Raw genomic sequence first — 14245 nt, 5'->3', positions numbered from 1 at the left:
TCTAGTCTAATCTTGCTGGATAGAGTGAGATATTGAAGTGTAACCACAGAAAAAGACTAGACCAAACCTACTCAGCAGGCCAACAGGTAAAGCTCAGAAGTCTGGTCTGGTTGGGTCATGGGACTTTCAAGGCTGGGCAGAGGTTAGGGACTTAGACTGACGATAAGAACGGAGGGTGGGAGACCCATAGGATCAAGGGCCTGGAGAGAAGGGTGCTCAGAATCAAGATCTAAGAGGGGTCCTGGGACTTCCCCAGTGGTCCAGTAGCTAAGACTCTGTACTCCCAATGCAGGTGACCTGGGTTCAATCCCTGGATGCGGAATTAGATCCCAAGTGCCACAACTGAATCCCAGCACAAAGAAATAAATATAAATATTAAAAAAAAATGAGGGGGTCCTGAGGGCAGGGAAATGACTTGCTTAGGGTTGGATAGGGGCCATCTAGAGGGGGCAGGGCGGGGGATGCAGGCCAGGCCCAGCTGACCCGCTTCTGGTTGTAGTTGACGGCCAGTCGCAGCCTCGCCAGGTTGGGGATGCCTTCCTCAAAGGCCTGGCCCAGACCCTCGGCCTCGGGCTCAGTCTCGTTGTCCTCGCCCAGGTCATTGAGCACTGCGGTGACCTCACTCTGGTTCCGGCACATGCCCAGCAGTTCAAAGCCATAGTCCTGGCTCAGCGACTCCAGGGCAATGTACTCGGGCTGTAGGGAGAAAGTCCAGGTGTGCTGGCCATCCTGCGGGCCCAGCCGGTTGGGTCAGCCCACCCTCCCGACACTGAGCCTGGGCCACTCTGTCCTGCCCTCAGCTGCCACTTCCCCACAGCTGATGTCACCCTAAACCATCTATTCCTTTCTTCTCTGCCGCCCCACCTGTCCTGGCTATAACAAGGCACCTGCTGTGTCAACATTGCTTCTCTGGTACCACATCTATCTGATCGCTGAGTCATTTCAACACAGACCCCCCCACTCCCATCACCTCTGCTCCCCCCTTGTCCTTTCCTTTTCCTCTGCCTGTTTCGATTTTGCTCCTACTCTTCATGCCTTCTTGGGTTCATTTACTTTTGTTACCTATGAAAACACATGCTGGCAGTTTTGGGAGCTACAGAGTGGGCAGCTCTTGCCTCTACTTTCCCCTGCTTAGCTTCGGTCTTACTTGGGACCCTAACACCAGAGAGAATCCAGGCTAGGATTCCAGGAGGCCCAGCACGGTCCCTCAGGGGGCAGCACCCTGGGTTAGCCGTGTCCCCTTTCCAAGCCTCTGTCCCTTGCTGGGAAGTGGGGGATGGTCATTCCTGTGTCTCCTTCTGTGGGCTGCTGTGTGGATGGAGGGAAAGGCTCTGGGAGAGGGCTGCTCTTCCTGCTTCCTGGAAGTGGGGGTCCTCATTCTCTGATCCTTTGACTCCAGGGAAGCAGCACGCTCCTCCCCCGCTCACCTGGCACGGGTCACATCCAGCCTTAGGCCTCTGTTTTAATATCCCCGTCTGTTTCCTCACATAATGGTAGTTGTCACCACGGGGATCAAGTCGGGCTGGCACCGAGAGGATGTCAGTGGGTGAGTGATGGATGGAACTAGACTGTGAATTCAAGGCCCCTGATCAGTCCCAGCCTCCAGGCCTTCCCTTCAGGTGTTCTGTCCCCACAGAGCCCCTGCTCTCATCCCGTGTCACCTTTTGCTAGCTGAGAGTCTTTGCTTGCCCTGAACCCCTACATCAAATATCCTCCCTACTCCTCTTCACTTGTGTTAAACTACCTGGTCGTGTAGCCAAGGTTAATCCCGCTTCCTCTAAGAAGTCTGCCCTGCACACAACAGCTGTAGCCTCCTGACCTATTTTCTGGCCCTTGGAAGCCCTGTAGCACCATCCACAGAGGCCCCGAATGTAGCTGAGTCTCTGGGGAGTCTCGTCCACCTCACTCTGCCCTCTTCCACCTTGATATGATCATGAGCTCGAGGCCCCAACACAGGATGCTCTAGGTGGGACCACACAGTAGGCATTCAGAAAGGACAGGTTCTACTGAATGTCATCTCTAAGTCTGTCCAGCTGTTTTTCTATCTGTGTTCTCCCTCCTCCATCAGACAGACCCAGGACACCCCTAGGGTGGGGTATGCGTTGCCCCCTGGAGTGACAGCTGTCTGCCAATAGAATGAATCCCCTTCAGGGCAGGATTCTGGCACTCTCCATCAGAACGGAGGTTTTCTGAGAATATCTTTCTGTTTTTTTATCTCTTCCCAGAACACCCACCAGAGGCCCGACCATGCCCTGGTGGAAGGACAGATACAGGGCAATGAGGGCAGGAGGAAGGAGCAGAAACCAACCTTAAACTCAGGCTCCTTGCGGGCTAGGTGCCGGAGCTCGCGGCTGAGCTGGAAGGCCGCGAGCATGGCGTCCTCGCTGGCCAGCGAGAGATGGGCGCGGCTGGCGATGCCGCGGTAGGTGTTGATGCGAGACAGCGAGAACTTGAGCAGGTCGTAGCGGCGCGCGTTGCTGCACTCGAGGCAGGCGCAGGAGACGGGGTGTGGCCGTGGGATGGTGTGACCCTGGCCCATGAGCAGCTGGGCGATCTCATACAGGTCCTTCTGGCAGGCCAGGGTGAGGGGTGTGACCCCAGGGGCGAAGCGGGAGCCATCGATCGACGAGTCAAAGAAAGCCAGTGAGGAAGACCTGGTGTCCACCTTGCGGCCCTTCTCGCGTTCCAGCCGGGCCAGCAGGTGACGCACCACTGCGGGTTGGTTTGTGTCCACAGCAACCAGCAGGGCCTCATGGATCTGGCGGAAGTCGAACTTGACATTGGCCAGCAGCATATCAGTGATGGCCTCGTGGCCCAGGTGGATGGCCAGATTGAGGGCCTCCCTCCAGGAGCGGTCCTCGGCCTCCTCCACATTCCGGGGGGGCCCGCCTGGCCCGCCGCCCGGGGCCTCGACCCCCACCTCCAGCAGCTGCTGCACCAGGCCTGTATGTCCCTCCTGGATGGCACCCAGCAGCGGAGCGGGGAACTTCAGCTTTCTGTTCACGATCTCTGTCCAGTTAGGCTGAGGCTGGATGAAGGAGCAGACAGGGTGGGACCTTGGGTCCCCAACCTTCTTTGCTGGGGGCCTCCCTCACCTTTCCATTTTCAAGCCCTTAACCCTCTGTACCCAGCCACCATTATAGTCTTCTTGGTGGCTCAGACGGTAAAGAGTCTGCCTGCAATGTGGGAGACCTGAGTTGGGTCCCTGGGTGGGGAAGATCCCCTGGAGAAGGAAAAGGTAACCCACTCCAGTATTCTTGCTTGGAGAATCCCATGGACGGAGGAGCCCGGGGGACTACAGTATGGGGTCACAAAGAGTTGGACATGACTGAGCGACTTCACTTTGACTTTCATCCCAAACACAAGTTTCTTTTTGTTTTAATGTACACTTAATGTTTGGGCTTTCCAGGTGGTGCTAGTGGTCAAGAACCCGTCTGCCAACACAGGAGACAGAAGAGACGTGGGTTCCATCCCTGGGTCAGGAAGATCCTCTGGAGAAGGACATCGCAACCCACTCCAGTATTCTTGCCTGGAGAATCCCATGGACATGGGAGCCTGGTGGGCTACAGTTCATAGGGTCGCAAAGAGTTGGACATGACTGAAGTGACTTAGCATATCGTATTTAAGTACAGGTAGTTTTTTAAACCCTCAGAAGTATGTAACTCATTCAATTCTTAAATAACCCTATAAGGCAGGAGCTATCACTTCACCCTGTCCCCACTTTAACAGAAGAGGAAACCAAGGTAGACTTGCCAAGCCACTTAGACAGGGTGGTCACCCAGGCAGTTTGGTTGAGAAGCTGGTGCTCCTAGCTATTCTTCCGTGGTACTTCTCAATTCAAAAATTAGTAGTAGTAGGTAGCTTTTGGATTTCTGGAATCTCTACTTCAAAACCTCCCAAATGTGGTAGATAGGTAAACACTTTCCCTCCTTTAAGAAGGAAAATAACGATGCTACCACTTTTATCTGTTTTACTCTGAAACTAAATTCTACATTAATGACATATACTCTAGTATGTATAGTTTATATAATGTGATCATCTTGTATGATGACAATATGAATGTCCTCCTCTGCCCAGTTATATCTGTGTAGGGAATACACTTCATGTCCATATTTTCCAGGAATTAATCGTTTTAGAAATACCCTTTCATACCATAACAGCTTCTTGTATATTTTTGTTAAGCTGTTAGTCAACAATATCCCATTGACTGGTATGAAATGCTGATAATATTTAGAAAACTGGTCTTGGTTGAAAAATGCATTTTTTTTTTTAAAGTTTAGTGGCTTAAAACCACACACATTTATTCTCTTACAGTTCACGCAGTCAGAACTAGATCATATCATGAGGCTAAAGTCAAGGTGCTATCGGGGCAGAGTAGCTCTAGGGCAGAGTCCTTTTCCAACGCAACTGCCTGGCAGCTACGTTCCAGTTACATCCCTTGCATTCCTTAGTTTATGGCCACTTCAGCTTTAAAAGCCAGTGGCATACTCTCACGTCTCCTGAAGATATAAAGATTAAAAACATGTTCTTAGTCGCTATTTTATTGTGTGGATTCTCAGGTTAGAAGAGTTCTTCACACTCTTCATCCAAGGTACTCATTCAGTTCTAACGGGGGGCCCCTCCCTCAGCACGACTCCCACCTCACAGGAAGCCACACACAGTGGGGCCAATGTGGGCAGCCTGAGCAGGAGCAGACTGAAGCAGGACAGGGCTGCACTGGGAGTGGAACCCCCGGGTGGGCACACAGATCTCTCCAGGACCTGCTCCCATCTTGTTGATATCCTCTTCCAGCTGCTCCTCCCTGGTGAAGTCCCAGAGCTTCCGAAGGACAGGTCCAGACACGTCCATGCAGGAGGGTCTTTGAACTGGGTTTTTCCCAAGCCCCTGAGTGCTGACCAGGCCTCACGGCAGGATCCCACCAGGCTCTCCTCCAACTTGCCAGCTCTGCCCTCTCCTGCTCTGGGCAGCACTCCCTCCAACCCCCCGGTGCTGCCTTGCCCCCCTTTCCCACCAGGCCCAGCCCTTCCTCAGCGCTCTTCTTTCTGTGCCCAGGTTTGGGCCTCCAACCGCTCTCCTCCCACCCGCAGGGTGGTGTCCCCCACCTGCCTGGCAGCTATGTTGTTCCCGCCACTCCTCTGAGTCAATCTATTGTTTTAATCACAGCCAGAAACGGGACAAGGATAGGGGAAGGCAGGAAACAGAGGCCTCTTACCGTGAGGGGGTCCATGGCTGCACCCACCTATGCTGGTGGGGATGGCAGGAGAGAACTCCGGCTCCTCTGTCTGCTCCCCTAGCTGTGCCCAGCTTTCTCTTTCCTACCCCTTCCAAACCCTGCCCTCCCTCTGCCAGGCTCAGCTGCTCCCCTTCTGCCCTGTACCCTGGAGACCAGGGGAACTGGTGTTAGTGCCACACAACGAAACCTTCTGGGAAAGGAGAGAGGACACAGATGCTCAAAAAAGGTAGGAATGTATTTTAGAAAACCACAGGTGGAAGGGACCTTAGTGACCTTCTGGTCCAGCTGCCCCAATGTGCTGATGTGGCCTGGGATTCGCCCAGGGTTCCACAGCCAGCCACTCCTTAGTGTTTAGTCTGATTCCCATAAAACTCAACAGGAGGATGGGATTTTTTTTTTTCTGTTACTGAGGGTTAACTCTGGACCCAAGATAAATAATTTGCTTAAAGACACACAGCAACACTGTTACCTGATTATCCTAGGGAGGAAAGGCCCAAAGGATACTGAGAGTACAGTTCATGGGGCGCTGAAGGTCATGCTCATACTCAAAAATCACTCTCACTTTTCCCAGGACACCACAGGATCTTATCTGTCGGGGAGTGCTTTTCTTTTCACTGGACCTCAATTTTCCTCTCAAGAAAATGGGCACAAGGATACACACCACTCACTGAGGGGAAGATGTTCTGGATTGTGTCCTGAAGCCCTTGAGAACTCACCAACTCTATCCCAGAAGTCCCAAAGAAGAGACACATGGAGCTGTCCTTGGGAGAGTAGGGTGCCATGGTGACAGAAGCCTTGACAACTGGGAGTGGGGAGCAGGCTGGGCCCAGAGGTGCCCTCAGGCAGAGAGTCCTAAGGGAATGAGCGCGGGGAGGACAGGGGGTGGCCTGGCCTCGTCAGCCCCTCCCAGCTGTCAAGAGAGCCCCTCGTCCGTTTCTGTCACAGAGGGCAGAGGGGGGCCAAGGCCACAGGACTTCATGGCTCAGGCCTGAAGGACCTCCCCGCACGTGCTGGCATGTTCTTCTATTTCTCCTGCCGAGAACGGCAACTCGCAGATAGGACACTGGACCCAGGAAATGGGCGGCGAGCTCTCCGGAGAAGAAACCCACAGTACGTGCGGAGACGAAGATGGTGACGAGGCGGGAGAGGCTGGGGGAGGCGGGGAGGCCCCTCCACAAGTGGCAGCGTGCTGGGGAAGCAGGTCAATGCTGAAGGAGCCTGAGGGGGAGAGGAAAGAAGGAGGTAAGAACCCTGGGCCCACTCCTGGGCAGGAGGTCACCCCATGCAGCCTGAAGGGAACATCTGCTGGCAAAATGCAGCTGTTTTCATACGAAAATTTTGCTAGGGTTGAATATTTGACACCTGATGACATCCAGTCACAAGTCCACCAAACATTTTTTGAGGAAGTCCTATGTGCCTGACACTGCGAGGCGCTGAGGGATGTAAGCCCAGGCCTGTCCTCATGGACTATGGCATCTAGGGGTAAAGATAACTTGTGACCACAAATAACTGTCACAAACCACAGGGTGAGAAGTGCTAAGCCCAGGAGAATCAGAGAACGCAGCAGGAGCTCAGCGGGAGAGAATATCTGAGGTCAGAGAAGACCTGGCAAATAAGAACCACCTGAACAGAGCCTTAAGAGGAAGCAGAATTTGGTCACGGAGAAGAAGCTTTAAACAAAATTCCAGGTCCTCACTGATAGTGTTATAGTTTGCTTTGTTTCACGTTTCTCCCGAGGACAGAGCTGAGGTCCCTTCCTCAGCTTGGTGAACACAACGTGAGGAGGTGCTCAATACAGTCTTGTACGTAACTGCAGATGACAGAGGCCAGGGGCCCTGGTTCACCTGGTTCCTGGCAGTGCTCCCAGATCTCCTATTCCTCCCTCAAGGGACGCCTAGTATCCCCCCAACCACCCCTGTGCCCAAGCAGCTCACCTGCACAAATGGGGCACCACCCATGCTCCTGGACTCTGCTGCTTCGCCGCAGGTGTTCTTTCTGGCCTGCCTTTGCTAGCCCCCGCTGGTTTGGCCGAGTGTTTGAGTTGGATACAGGCCTGTGAGAAAGAATGGTTAAAGACCAGCTGTTAGCAAGAGGTCCTTGGGACCGAAGGAGCCTCAAACCAGGGTGAAAGGGTGCAGACGTGCTGCTGTGGAGCCAGAAGCCCTAGGCTGGGGTCCTGGTTTGCTCACTTGACGTATCAGACTTGAGGGAAGTCATTTAATCTTTGAATATCTGAGAACAGAGCTTCTATCATTGCCTTCAGGTTTATTATTTTTTTGCAGACATAATACACATCTCATAAAATTCACCCTTTTAGAATATATTATTCAGTGGTTTTAGGATAGTCACAAGGTCATGTAACCATTACAGCTTACTCCAGAATACTTTTATCACCCCCCAAAAGAAATCCTGAGCCCATTCGTAGTCACTCCGTATTCCTCTATTCCCACACACTCTGACATATTTTTTGTCCATTTAAAAAATGAGGTTATATTACTGAATTGTAAGGGTTCCTTACAACTTTTGAACTGTGGTGTTGGAGAAGACTCTTTTGAGAATCCCTTGGACTGCAAGGAGATCAAACCAGTCAATCCTAAAGGAAATCACTCCTGAATATTCACTGGAAGGGTTGATGCTGAAGCTGAAGCTCCAGTACTCTGGTCACCTGATGTGAAGAACTGACTCACTGGAAAAGACCCTGATGCTGGGAAAGACTGAAGGCAGGAGGAGAAGGGGACAACTGAGGATGAGATGGTTGGATGGCATCACCGACTCAATGGACATGAGGTTGAGCAAGCGCCAGAAGCTGGTGATGGACAGGGAAGCCTGGCGTGCTGTAGTCCATGGGGTCACAAAGAGTCAGACGCAACTGAACCATTGAACTGAACTGAAGGGTTCCTTTATATTTCTAGATACAAACCCCTTATTGAATACACGATATGCAAATATTTCCCCCCCTTTTCTGAAGGCTGTCTTTTAATTTTCTTGACGGTGTCCTTTGAAGCAGAAAACAACTTAAATCTTAAAGAAGCCCATGAGATATAGTGCACTTGTCTTCATTTCTTCTGGTTTGCTTCCAGGGCCACCTCCTTGTCTAGCTCCACGCCTGACACCATGCAGACAAGGACATCTTTTCTCTTGCTACCTTGCAAGTCCAGACCATGAGAGCAAGACCAGACACCAGGGTGCTCTCTAGCATAACCGAAACATGAGTTGGGGGTGGACAGGTGCAGAAGGACAGTAGGTTTGGGGAGGTGATTTGGGGCTTTCAGGTTGACCTACTTACCTGCGGCCTCCCACTTTCCTCCTCTTCGTCCTGCCCACGTCCTTCTCTGTGTTCTGCTCCTCTGATCTGGGCTCTGTGTCAGAAACACTCATTAAATCTATCTCATTAATAAAAGGCCCTTCACATACAAAATTCCTTGTTTTGAGACTATTCTATTCCCCTTCTCTGGTCAATTCCTTCTTGCTCTTTAAGTCTTAGATGAAGTGCTAATTGCTGTGAGGCAGGATTCTCTCATCTAAATCTGGTTATCCTATTATGCTTTGCCTTTGAAGTGCTTATCACACTTTTAAGTTTTAGATTTCCTTGTGTGACATGGATGCGTATCTCTCCATCAGGGTAGAAGCACTGCTATTTTATTTATTGTGGTGTCCCTGGCACCTAGCCCAGAGCCTTGCACATAGAGATGTGCAACTAACATCTGTCAAATGAACAGTAACAAAAGCTAGCAACAACGATTTGTCTAGTTATTCAGAACTTACAGAGCACCACATACAGCATTTACTATATATAATATTTTACATTTTTTATTTATTTTTATTTTCGGCTGTGCTGGGTCTTTGTTGCCTCATGTGCTCCTTTCCTAGTTGTGGTGAGTGAGGTCTACTTGTCATTGTGATGTGAGGTTCCTGGGCCAGCGCTCTTTCAATTATATACACTATTTTATTTTTCTTCTGGGAACAGGACACTGACCATCATCTTTTCCTCCATTTGATGTCCTGTTTGTGAGCCATCCTTGTGTAGCAATGATGCATTCAGGGAGGAAGGAGAGTGCTGGGAAGTAAGGAGCTGAAGGTAGGTCACGGGGCCTCACCTGTGCTGTCCTGATGAGTGGGACCTGGTTCTGAATGGTTGGTTTTAGGGTTTGCCACACGGGCTGGAGGTGCCCTGTGGGCAGCTGAAAGTACCATGCAGGCTGAACGCCCCAGAGTCCCCGGCTGCAGTTGCTTTAGGAAATTCTTGAGCTCTGAGATTTCCTTGGTGGTCCTGCGGGGAAACAGGGAGCACTTGGCTTCATTCAGAACAGAGATTGCATTTTGCTCACCCAGGTCAGCAGCATCTAACCAAGAAAGCCAGGTTTGGTATATATATCGGGTGAGGCCTAGAGTTTGGAAGTAACTGAGAGAACCCAGACAGGTCCTGTGTGTCTGTGACTGACCTGGTAGTCTCCTCCAAGAGAAAGAACTGAGAAGTGGCCAAGAGACCTCACTCTGGCAGTTACGTACGTTTGGGGATCCGGGAAGAATGTCCTCCGGATGGAAGGATTAGCCAGCCAGGGGCTGGGACCAGACTCCTGAGCATCAGAAGAGCCCTGAGAAGAAAATGGAGAAATATGAAGTACATATATTCACCACCAGGGGGCACTGTCACATAATGCCAGGGACAGTACCAAACTCAGGGTTTCCGTGAGGGAGTGTATTTGCTATAACTTGTACATGGCACTTTGGCTTGTCTATGTACACACTTTTCCCAGCTCTAAGATGTGAGATATGGTGATTTTGTGTAGTTAGATCCCTAGTATTAAGGATTTTGTTATGATTCTGAAAGACTCTAAGATAAAAGAACACAAGCTATTGGGAAAACCAGGTCTATGGGACTCATATTATATGCAAATTTGTATACATGTGTATACATACATGGGCTTCCCTGGTAGCTCAGCTGGTAAAGAATCTGCCTGCAATGCGGGAGACCTGGGTTCGATCCCTGGGTTGGAAAGATCCCCTGGAGGAGGACAGGCAACCCACTCTAGTATTCTTGCCTGGAGAATTGCCCTGGACAGAGGACCCTGGTGGGCTACAGTCCATGGGCTTGCAAAGAGCTGGACATGACTGAGCGACTAAGCACAGTACAGCATAAACGTACTCCACGGACAGAGGAGCCTGGAGGGCTACAGTCCACAGGACCGCAAAGAGCACGACACGACTGAAGCAACTGAGCACGCACACACGCATATACATAAATACACAACTCAGTGGACATGAGTTTGAGCAAACTCCAGGAGCTGATAAAGGACAGCGAAGCTTGGCATGCTACAGTTCATGGGGTCGCAAAGAGTCACTAAGACACAACTTAGTGACTGAACAACAATACGTATTTTTTAAAATTTGTACATATATAAATCGAACACATATAAAATTGATTCATGTAGGTACAAAACTCTAATCACTCATCTCTATATACCCATGTGAGAGAAACAAATTATACATACATAGGTATTTCTTTATATTTAAAAATAGTTCTATTTTGAACTATTTGGGGATATTTCAGTCATTTTTCTCTTTTAAATGTTTAAATTCCAGTAGGATTTATTTTGTGAACAATTTTGCTCACTTGCAACTAAAAACCTATCAGTTTTAGCCACCACTTCTAGCTATTTATAAAAAGATGTGCATATAGATATCCTATGTCTCTTTCTAGCATCAGACACTGTAACTATCAACAGGCATTGTATAAACCTTTTGGCTTCTCAATTCAGAAATGTCTATAAGCAATAATCAAGTATGGATAATTTCTACATAGATTTTATTCATGTGGTATGCTACAAATTCTTAATTTATCAAAATTCAATTTATCTGTGTCAATTCATCTGTGACTTTTTCCTTTTTTTCCCAAATTTCCTTTTTTCCCTTAAATTAAAAAAAAACAATTTCCTTTAATTTTAAGCCATAGATTCTTTTATTTATTATTATTTTTGGCCTCACTGCATAGCATGTGGAAACTTAGTTCTCCAACCAGGGACTGAAATGGACCCTTGGCAGTGAAAGCTCCACGTTCTAACCACTAGACTGCTGGGGAATTCCCTCACAAATTCTTTTAAAGGTAAAATATCTTTCTTTCTTGTAGGGAATTATACATATATATGTCTTTCTTGTAAAGTATGACTTTGACCTCATTCTACAAGTTTGAGAAGTAGCATTTTTATTCACATTCACAATTTTCTAATATACCATGACAATCTCATCTTGGACTTAACATTAATTTTAAAATATTTAATTTTCCAGGTTTTTTTTCTTTTCTTTTTTATTTTGTCTCATAAATTTCAGAATGAATACTAATAGAAAGGGTTACTAGATGGGTATGTAGAGATGGGTTTCTAATTTTAACTATATAAATGAGACTAAGTATCAGGAATTGAAGGCTTTTCAGGTGGTGCTAGTGGTAAAGCACCCACCGGGCCAATGCAGGAGACATAAAGAGACGTGGGTTCGATCCCTGGGTCGGGAAGGTCCCCTGGAGGAGGGCACAGCAACCCCCTCCAGTACTCTTGCCTGAAGAATCCCATGGACAGAGGAGCCTGGCAGGCTACAGTCTATAGAGTTGCAAAGAGTTGGACAGGACTGCAGTGACTAAGCACGCATGCATGTTATCACAAACTGAGCTTCGAAGCACAGGCTAAGTGGAGTCTAGTGGCCTGGGTTCCAATCCAGTCCAGGACTTGTTTGGCAGTGACTTGGAACACCCACTACATTTCTCTGTGCTTCTGTTTCCTAACTGGAAAATCAAAGATCATGAAAGACCTTACCTCACAGAGTAATAAGCCTTTATATAGTGCTTTCACAATAATATACCATTAGAATGACATATTAGAAAAAAGTCTATGGCATTTGAGATATCTTAAATTATAAAACGGAGTGCCGTCCATTTGTTTCCACATATGAGCCCTCTCTTCGGAGAAGGTGATGGCACCCTACTCCAGTACTCTTGCCTGGAAAATCCCATGGACAGAGGAGCCTGGTGGGCTGCAGTCCATGGGGTCGAGAAGAGTCGGACACGACTGAGTGACTTCACTTTCACTGTTCACTTTCATGCATTGGAGAAGGAAATGGCAACCCACTCCAGTGTTCTTGCCTGGAGAATCCCAGGGACGGGGGAGCCTGGCGGGCTGCCGTCTATGGGGTCGTGCAGAGTTGGACACGACTGAAGCGAGTTAGCAGCAGCAGCATGAGCCCTCTCTTATGGAAATATTTCTGGACTCCTCTCCCTGGGGTATCAGAGAGGGCCTGGAATGTGCATCATTCTGCTCTTGCTGTTCAATGTCTGACATGACTCCGAGTTGCTGACTGCCTCCTGCTCGATCCCACCATGGCCCTAAAGGTGCAGAGTAATTTAGATATCTGACCAGAATGGAAAAGACTCTAGGAAGCATTCATTTAGCCTATCATTAAGGACACCAGATGTCCTAGTTTGCCCGGGACACCCTGCTTTATGTCTGTCGTCTTAAGTATAATTACTAATAGCATTCTTTTTGGCTCTTGAAGTATCTCAGATTGGATGATAAATTTTATGGTGACCATACCTACCACTCCCCTCTGAAAGGTTATTTATATAATCAACATTTATACTAGAAAGTCTACTTTGCTCTAGGCACCATCCTAGCTGCCAGGAATGCCTGGTGGAACAAGACAAACAGGTCCCTAAATCTCCCAGAGCTCCCACTTTATTGAACAGCCAGGCCACAGAGTTCCGGAACCCACAGAGACAATGCTGGCAACCTGGCAGAGCACAGAGAACTGCTTCCATCGACCCTTTTGCATTTTCAGCCCTTCCTACAGGGGAAGAGTAAATCTCTTTTACCTTGCCTCAGCACTCTGGGCCTCTCCCAAGGCTGTGTGACAAAAGCCTCTCTCCCACTCTGTCCGCTCCAACTCCATCTTCTCTTCCCAAAGTGTGGTCTCTTGTTTTGTTTTTTGTTTTTTTTTTTCCAGTAACCTCAACAGGAGCAACACCTGTGAGGTTCACTCGTGGGAATCAAAATTCTTTTGGCTTTACCAAATGAAGCTTCTAAAAAATGTACTGTGTCCACAGGAAGCAGTGTGATGTAATGGCAGGAGACCTGGCTTCCTTCCAGTCCCTACTCTGCTCTGTGTGAATTAAAATATATACATTTCCCTATCTCAGATATAAAATGATGGGGTTGTGGCTTGATGATCTCTAAGTATTTTTTTATCTCTAGAACTCTCTGGCTCTAGCCTTGTGTGATTACATCTTCATATTTGTGAGTGAATTATGGGGGAGGGTATTGGCTTGGAAAGATAAATGGAGACATGAGTGGTAAGAAACCAGGAGGAGTGAGATCAGCCATAGAAGAAAAAAATAACTAGAAAACTTTTCCAAGTAGTCATGTATGGATGTGAGAGTTGGACCATTAAGAAGGCTGAGCACCAAAGAATTGATGCTTTTGAATTGTGGTGTTGGAAAAGACTCTTGCGAATCCCTTGGACTGCAAGGAGATCCAACAAGTCCATTCTAAAGGAAATTGACACTGAATATTCATTGGAGGACTGATGCTGAAGCTCCAATACTTTGGCCACCTGATGGTAAGAGCCGACTCACTGGAAAAGACCCTGATGCTGGGAAAGATTGAGGGCAGGAGGGAGAAGGGAACGACAGAGGATGAGATGGTTGGATGGCATCACCAACGGAATGGACATGAGTGTGCACAAGCTCCAGGAGATAGTGAAGGACAGGGAAGCCAGATATGTTGTGGTCCTTGGGGTCGCAAGGAGTCAGACATGACTCAGCGACTGAATAACAATAGAACAAATGGTCCAACAGCTTTGTGCACACTGCACTGAAGGCTCACTTGCTTGGCTCCTGTGTGTGTGAGAATGAAGGAAAGGTGTTCATGCCTATTTGTGAGAAAGGGCCACAAGCCCATTTATGTTAGTATTTAGTTTCTTAAATATTATTATTATATTCTTATTTATATATTCTTATTATTTATTTGG

At 48.5% G+C, this 14245-nt stretch overlaps 1 protein-coding gene across 1 annotated transcript in view; it reads right to left on the bottom strand.

Annotated features, from left to right (window-relative positions):
- XNDC1N (XRCC1 N-terminal domain containing 1, N-terminal like) overlaps positions 1–14245 on the bottom strand; it is a 36483-nt gene that overhangs the window by 11919 nt on the left and 10319 nt on the right. Inside the window, exons 6-13 of the mRNA XM_006064734.4 lie at positions 9743–9828; positions 9331–9503; positions 8520–8592; positions 7168–7286; positions 6343–6451; positions 5378–5423; positions 2309–3028; positions 484–696 (exon numbers count right to left, since the gene is read on the bottom strand). Of these exons, the coding sequence (XP_006064796.4) occupies positions 484–696; positions 2309–3028; positions 5378–5423; positions 6343–6451; positions 7168–7286; positions 8520–8592; positions 9331–9503; positions 9743–9828 (1539 nt within the window). The remainder of the gene's footprint in view (positions 1–483; positions 697–2308; positions 3029–5377; positions 5424–6342; positions 6452–7167; positions 7287–8519; positions 8593–9330; positions 9504–9742; positions 9829–14245) is intronic.

The sequence above is a fragment of the Bubalus bubalis genome, chromosome 16 (genome assembly GCF_019923935.1).
Source record: "Bubalus bubalis isolate 160015118507 breed Murrah chromosome 16, NDDB_SH_1, whole genome shotgun sequence".
NCBI classification, from domain to species: Eukaryota; Metazoa; Chordata; class Mammalia; order Artiodactyla; family Bovidae; genus Bubalus; species Bubalus bubalis.
Note: the sequence above shows the minus strand (reverse complement) of the source record. Positions and strands in the feature narration are given on the sequence as shown.